This window comes from Nesoenas mayeri (assembly GCF_963082525.1).
Source record: "Nesoenas mayeri genome assembly, chromosome: 10".
Lineage (NCBI taxonomy): Eukaryota > Metazoa > Chordata > Aves > Columbiformes > Columbidae > Nesoenas > Nesoenas mayeri.
The window spans coordinates 18,098,691-18,106,430 of record NC_137560.1 but is presented as its reverse complement, the minus strand read 5'-3'; the positions used below and the strand labels follow the sequence as shown (position 1 = coordinate 18,106,430).

General features: G+C 59.0%; 1 protein-coding gene across 1 annotated transcript; it reads right to left on the bottom strand.

Moving 5' to 3' along the window:
• Nucleotides 1–4,491: 4,491 nt before the first annotated feature.
• Nucleotides 4,492–7,179, bottom strand: FEZF2 (FEZ family zinc finger 2; the record flags this gene model as incomplete). The annotated part of the gene is made up of 4 exons (XM_080350412.1): nucleotides 5,651–7,179; nucleotides 5,427–5,561; nucleotides 5,202–5,334; nucleotides 4,492–4,754 (listed from the first exon to the last, which is right to left on the bottom strand). The coding sequence occupies exons 1-4, from the start codon at nucleotides 6,437–6,439 to the stop codon at nucleotides 4,492–4,494; spliced, it is 1,320 nt and encodes a 439-aa protein (XP_080206538.1). The 5' UTR covers nucleotides 6,440–7,179.
• Nucleotides 7,180–7,740: the final 561 nt, after the last annotated feature.

The following is a 7,740-nucleotide window of genomic DNA, read 5'->3' as shown; positions in this document are numbered from 1 at the left end:
GAAGGGGAGGGTTACGGCAAAAGATGGGGTAGGAACGCGAATAGTTTGGGGCAAAGCTGACCATGGTGTGAAATCTGCCTTCAGGAGCCCTTGGGAGAGGAAGGGTGTAGGGTGAGCGTGTCACTAAGCAGCCCCGCTTCCAACCCGAGGGCCGCTCGTCCCCTCTGCCTGCACAGCCCCGGGCTCCACCTGCCCCCTCGCTGGCCCTTCTGCATGCGGTTGTTTCTGGGGTCAAAGGCGGTCGGGGAACCGGTAACTCGCCGTGGCCGCTATCGGTACTGGCCGAAGGGCTATGCCTCCGCCGGGCCGCCTTTCCCTGGGCTGCGGGCGCAGCTGCCTCTGGCTCCTTCTTCTCTCTGCAGAGCTCGGGCGCGGATAGCAGCGCAGCCCCGGCTCCTGGGGCTTCCAAATTTGTATTAGTAGAGGGGGCTTGAGGAGAGAGGTGGAGAGGTATTAGGGAGTGGGCACGGGTTGCGCCGTCGGGGGCTGGGGAAGGACTCTAAGAACGGAAGAATAGCCATGTCCCCACCCTGGGAGGTGGCGGGGCCTGGCGAAGACCCTCGTGTGCAACACGCGGGGGTGGGCTGGCACACTCGAGGCCCGGCGGACTCGCTTAAAAATAATTCAAATAGTTCCTTAAAACGGCTTAAAGCGAGAAAAGGCCAAGTCCTGCGGGCACCTGGGCATCCGCGAGGACCCGGCGGGCTGGAGAAGGCATGTGTCAATTTAGCCGTAGTGTTGACTTAAGCGAAAGTGCTAAGCCATCCCTAAACCTAAGTCAACATATACTTAAGCCAAAATTGTTATTAACGAGCTGTAATCTGATTTAAGAGCCTCGGAGCGAGCTGTGTCTACATGAGGGGAGAGGAGGCGCATTGCCTTGCGTTGCGCTCCGCAGTGCCCGGTCCCCCGGGGAGGCCGCAGCCCGGGGCAGCGGGAGGGCTCGGTGCAGGTGGGCGAATGCAGCCCCGGGGAGGAGGAAGGCGAGTTTCAGGGTGCACTGCCTCGGGGAGAGCCAGGGCTGCTGCGATTTGGGCTGCTGGGTGATTTACCTCTGCGGGGTTGTCGGGACCCTTCGGACGTGCCCCGCCCGGGAGAGGTGCCGAGGTCCGGCGCTCCGCTCGATCGGGAGAGGGACATGCCAGCGCATTTTTTCCTTTTTTTTTCCTTCCGTCCCAATGGGGCAGTTGAGGCCTCCACTCCACCCCCCAGTGGGGGCCTTTCTTTTCTTCCCCACCAGCTTTGAGCAGCCCTGTTTCAGATTGGCCTTTTTATGTTTGATATAAAGAATAGTTGTTGGCCAATTCCATCTTTTCATCGCTGCTCTCCAGGCCCGGGTCCAAGCGGCTTGTCAGATGCTCATTAACTCCCCCTTTGGCTCTTTCCAGTGTGTCTCCTAAGCTCATTGTGCCAAGAACTAGCGCTTCTTTCTCTTTACACGGCTCCCTTTCTCTGCTCCATCAGGGAGACAAATTACTTTCCAAAAGGGATCGCCAGGGATGGTTTAATGAGAATTTCTCTAGGGCTGGCCGTGGAAATCAATGTAGTTAACATTCGGTGCACTTAATTGGACTTTTCTCTTCTGCCTCCTTCAAAAAAACTCTGAAGCTATCCTGTTAATCTCTCATTTGTAATCAATTGTGTTGACTAAACAAAAGTCTAGGTCGTCCTTTCTTCCTGTCCCAGACAATCCTTTGTTGCCTCTAAATGCCTCATTCTTGAGTGCTCCTGGTCGTGTAGATGGGTCCGATTGTTGACAGTTCATTATTGCGCTTTTGTCCATTTAATCTCTCTCGCTGTGTTTTGCATGTGCATGCCTTAATGAGCTCCGTTGGCAATTAACATGTTTCTAGCAGCAAACTGGTTGCTCAGACGTTTGGAGAGCTGAGTGCAGGGAAAAGGGCAACGCAGCTGCCTTTAGGTTGTTCGCTTCCCGGTGCCCGGCGGGACGCACCTGGGTGCGCCTGGTCCCGGGGAGGCGGCGGGTCGGGCCGGGCGGGCCGAGGGGGAAAGCCCGGCGGCGCTGGCACGTCTCTCTCTGCACGGAGGCACCTCTAACCCTCCCCCCGAGGCACCGGCACCGCTCAATCTGTTGTGTGCGCGGCTGCGGCGCCGGGAGAGGGGTTTTTGTGCGGGTTTTGTGTTGTTATTGAGGCTTGCTGGCAAGAGTGCCGAAGTGTGAGCAGTCGTGGACAGCAGAAACATCTTGTGAGGGAGAAGATAATTGGAGTCTCTGGCGTGTGTGTGTCTGACAGAGCCGCCCCTCCCCCGCGATCTGCGGCTTGTGTGTGCCGGGATCCGGGTGAGATCCCGAGGGGGGGCCCGGGGCCGGCCGGTGGTGAGCGCGCTGCGGTGGCCCCTTCCCAGTGCGTCCGAGGTCGGGGGAAAGCCGGAGCGACACCCGGCCCGGGAAGGGCTGCCCGCTGCCCCCTGGGAGGGGCGAGGTGACCAAACCCACCCAGCGGCCCGTCAGGGTGCCCCGAGGATGCCCTCAGCCGTGACGAGGATGCTTCCCGCCCCCCGCCCGACGGCTCTGTAAACAACGTCGCTTTTTATAAAAGTGAGAGAGGAACGCGCTTCCTTAATTTCCTTCCCGGGAGCGGGTTTCGCACTGCTCTCGCATCATCAAGAGAGCTGGGGAAGCAGCCTGCTCGCTGTCTGTGGAGCCCGCAGCCGCACCTGGCTCCTGCTTTCGGCACCCGGTTGGCAGCCCAGACCTCTTCTCGGTGCCCGAGGTGCGGGGGAAGCGCCGCTTCCCCCGGACCTGGCAGTGGGACCGGCTCCTCGGGCTGCGCACGCTCCGCTCCCCTCCTCCGGGACCTCGTCCTGCCGTGGCCTCCCTCCGCACAGTGCCCTCCCGAAGAGGGGTCCCTTCCTGCTGCCCCCAACCCGTGGGATGTCCCGCCCCGTCTGTGCCGGCGGCGGGAGAGCCGGGCTCGGCTGGCGGATTGCAGCCGCGATCCATCTGCAAGGGTTTGAGCTACAGCCCCTTCGCTGGGGGGACGGTTTCTCCCACCCAAAGTTTTCCAAAGCAGTGACTGAGGCCGACGAGTGTTGCCTTTTTTTTTTTCTTTTCCCCGTCCTTTTAAATTTTCTTTTAACCTAAATCTCTCCCAAAAATCCTTTAACAAATTCTGGCACTGTCTTTCCTTGCTGCCAGGATCACTGGACATACTTTCCCGCTCCTCACCTGACCCGAAACATCAAACCGCTACTTCTGGCTCTTAAAAATGCAAACCCCGAGAAACTCCGAAATTGCCCCCGTCCCTCCAGCGGGAGTACGGGGCCTGTCAGCTCCCCGGCCCCAGCCCGCTCCGCGGGGATCGCGGAGCAGCGTAGCCGAATAATGAATCCAGAAAGCTGGAGCGCGGGGTCGCCTCCCGTTCCTGCGCTCGGCGCCAATCTGTGGTCGTCCTCGCCTCCCACCATTTAACCACTCAATTAAGCGGAGAAAGGTGAACTCCCCATTACGTCGTCCCCAGGCATTTTGGTGTGTCTCTCGTTCCCCTCTTCATTGGCAAGCTCGGCCCGAGTAGCACGCACAGCCACGGTCGGCTCAATCTCCTCTCTCCGCTAGAATAATATTGTTCCTAACGACGTGGCCGGAATAGACACTTGCATATTAGAAGTGAGGGAAGGGGGGAGATGAGAAGGGAATATTTAGTGTAATCCAAGTGCTTGATTATCCATATTCTGATCAAAAAGAGTTTCTGAGGCCTGCTGGGAGTGATTAGATTAATGTAATGCGGTTTGAAGGGTCTGTGTTTTCTCTCTTAATTTGGGTCATTACTCGGAAAGCAAGCGTGAGATCATTTCATCTGCATGCAGGGAAAGATAGTCATTCAGGAGCGGCTTAAACATGCGGTAATGAACCGACCCCGGAGAGCGGTACTAGGAAACTTCTAGCTGCCCTTCGCGCAGCGGCAGGGACCGGCGGGTCCCACACCGGCGCTGCCCTTTTCCCGGGGAGCAGCAGCCCTCTAAAGTCGCCCGGTTCCCTCCCGCCCTCGTTTTGTTTCCTCTAGGGCTCACGGCCTTCGTTGGGCCCTGGAGCGATAGGCCCGGCTGCCGCAGCCCCCGCAAGCTGCGTTTACACGGGGGATATCGCCGTTGAGCCCTCTCCCCGCTCGACCGGGGCCGAGGTGGGAAATGAGACACCTGTGAAGGGCCGGTTTATTGTCCCATGATAGATATATATAGATATATATTCCTCACTTATTCGAGCGTACATTTAAAATGGAGATTTACAGACACGTATAAAGAGCGCTGTCCTGGCGCCGGGTGGGGGGCGGCCAGCCCGGCCCCTCCTGGCCCGCTCCGGCGGTGCAACGCGCCGTTAAATAAGATTCCTCTTATATACAACTGCGGCTCGGGATCGCTTGCTACCGGCGGCTGAGCTCGCTGGGGAAAAGACAAGAGAACCAAAGGCTGATTTGGATAAATAGTGCTGGCCTGGTGGAGCAGGTCCGAGTGGGGATGTGCGCCGGGCCCTTAGCTCTGCCCGCTGCGCCCAGGGTCCCGCGGCGGCGGCGGCGGAGCGCTGGAGACGCTGTCGTGCAACTTTCGGACGTGCTTCTTTAAATCAAAGTTTCTGCAAAATCCTTTCCCGCAAGTGACGCACGTAAAGGGCTTCTTGTCGTTGTGGGTATGCATGTGGAAAGTCAAGTTATAGATCTGGTGGAAGGCTTTGTTGCAAATGGTGCACTTGTACTGCTTCTCTCCGCTGTGGGTCAGCTTGTGGTTCTTGTAGTTGCCTGCGACAGAGGAAAAAGATGGAAAAGGGGGTTACCCGAGGGTGCCCGGGCCGCACGGCGCACAGGTAAGGTAGGGAAGGACGGGTGGGGGCTTTAGGAAGTGTCTACCCCCCTGCACCCCGTCCCACTTGTCAAACTCGGTCCGTGTCACCGTGGAGCAGCGCGCAACTGGCACGGCACAAATGAGACGCAGGGTCAGCCCGGTGACCCGCGGCAAATGGAGGGCTCTGGATTAGGACCAAGGCCCGGCACCTCTCATTTAAAAAGCATTTAGGGAGAACCGTCAGCCGTCCCCGGCGATGCGGCCCGGCTTAGAGGGAAAGTAATTGGGAGCGGCGGCGGCGGCTCTGCCCGTGCCCCTCTCTCCCCCAGCCGGGCAGGGCTCGCCGCGTTTAATCCCCGCTAATGATGGGCGAGGGCCCCACGGGGGCCCTCGGCCCGGCTCACCTTTCTGGTGGAAGCCCTTGCCGCAGAACTCGCAGACGAAGGGCTTGTAGCCGGCGTGGATGCGGATGTGGGTGTTGAGCGTGGAGCTCCTGTTGAACGCCTTCCCGCACTGGTTGCACTTGTGGGGTTTCTCCTGTACCGGAGGGCAAGAAGCCCGTCAGGGGGACTACGAGGAAAGCAGGTGGGGAACCGCCGCCTCCCACACCCCGCCTGCCCCCCACCTACCTGGGTGTGGATGATTTTGTGCCGGCATAGGGTGCTGGCCTGGCGGAAGCCCTTCCCGCAGACCTTGCACACAAACGGCCTGGCCCCCGTGTGCACCGGCATGTGGCGGGTGAGGTTGTAGTGCGCGTTGAACACCTGCGGGGAAGCGCCGGGAAGGCGAGGTCAAGCACGGCGGGGCCGCCGGCCGCCCCCCACCATCCCCCCCATGCCGGCGCCCCCCTTACCTTGCCGCAGACCTCGCAGGTGAAGTTTTTGGGCTTGCCCTCCGCCGCCCCACTGCCGCCGCCCCCGAGCTTGGTGTGGCTCTTGGGGGGGCCGCCTCGTTCCGCCGCTGCCGCCTCCTTCATCACCTGGTCCAGGTGTCCCGGCAGCCGTTCCTTGTGGGCGAAGGGCGGTGGCGGCGGCAGCTTCTCGGCCGCCAGCCCCGCCAGTTTGGCGTTCTCCAGCAGGAAAAGCTTCTGGTGGGCCGAGAGCCCCCCCGGCGGCGGGGCGCCCAGCAGGCCGGCGGGGAAGAGCTGTCCGTGCAGGATGTCGGCCGGGTGGTACGCGGCGTCCAGGTAGTTGAAATAGTAGAGGGAGCGGGGAGCGGCCGGTACGGCCCCTGCTTGGTGGATGACCTGCGGCTTGATGAGCCGGCCGCTGGGCTGGCCCAGGGCGAGCTCTGCCTTGCAGCAGACGCCGCAGTTGGCTTTGCAGAGCCCCGCGCTGCCCCGCAGGCTGCTCTTCCACAGCTCCGAGTAGTTGAGCAGAGTCTTGGAGGGCACCTCGTAGCCCAGCGGCGGGATAGGGATCACGCAGGGCAGGGGTGAGCAGAGGCTCAGCGGTTTCTTGCCCGGGTCCGGCTCCGGCCCGCCGTGCCTCTGCTCGAAGGCTGGCTTGGGCTCCGACGTCTTGGCCATGATCCGCTCGATGGAGAAGGCCAGGGTCTTGGAGGGGTTAGCGGCAGCGGCCCTGCCGTCGTGCCGGGGGCAGGAGGAAGGCATGACCGTCTCCAGCGACCCTGAGCTCGCCATGTCGCTCCGCCGTGCGGGAACTTGGTGTGAGCAGCGACTCGCTCCCGCTCTCGGCTCTGCATTCCAGAAAAGCCAGGAGACAAATCAATTTAATAAGCACCTTGTTCTTCCCCCCCCGCCCCCCCCGGCACCCCCTCCCTATTTACATTCAAATGAACATATCCAAGAACAATGGCACGTAGGGTACCAGATTACTGCTCATTAAGCGGAACACGCTAAAGTAACATGCAAGCTAGACCTTGTTAGTATTAAAAAAAAAAAAAAAAAGAAAAGAAAAAGAAAAACCTCCCCCAGCCCAATGCCACCCAGCCCAGCCCCACCGATGGCCGCGGTGCGGGAAATGTGGGGCGGGGGCACGGCGAGGGGCGGCGGGGCTCGCCTTGGGACCCCTTACCTTTACTCAGTGTCGGCGAGACATATCCAAGCAGCTCGGTGTGGCCACAGTCACATTTTGGTAGCAAACATCTTCCTGAGCATCAGATCACGGTCTCATACATTTAAAGCTGACATCACATGAAGTCACTTCGAGCAGAATGACATGGGGATGCCACCATGGATCTTCCCCGAGCCGAGGCGCCGGGCTGGAGCGCGGTGGGTTGGGGCAGAGAGAGGAAGAGAAGCCCCCCCTCCCTCCACGCACAATTTCCTTCCAGTTTAAGACGCACAAATCGCTCGTGTGCGAGCTGTTTTTTTTCCTCTCTCTCTCCCTTCTTAAAAAGCAACTTGCAAAGCAGAGGAATCGTTTTGCATGTGGCAAATTAGAAGGCAAGTGCGATTCACAAGTTGGGTGGAAAAGAGTGCTCCAGTTCTCGCTGGGGTTAGAAGAGCCACTCCGAGTGAGCGTGAGGATTTTTTTTTCTTTCTTTCTTTTTTTTTTAAGAAGGGGGAGAATGATTTTTTTTTAAAAATTTTTTTTTCCCTAAAACAACTACCACGCAACCATGCTCGGGTTATTTTGGCAACCCATCTGCAATCAGCTCCGTTGCAACCGAGCTGGAAGATAATTAATAAATTGTCACTTATCTGCGAGCCTCCCCAGCATGTATAAATTAATAGCCAACCCATTAATTAGGACAGTGTATTAATGTTAATTAAACTTAGTTTAATTCCACCCCCTCCCCTCTCAGGGTAGCTGGTGATTAGCCTTAAATAAACGGGGAGAGAGTCGAGTCCGGGGCTGGTTTTTCGCTGCTTTAGGAAGAAAAAAAAAGAAAGGACCGGTGTGCTGCGAACGGGAGTCTTGCGAATTGTCGCCCCTGAAAGGTACCCGCTTCCCCGGGGGGCAGCCGTGTGACTCTTCC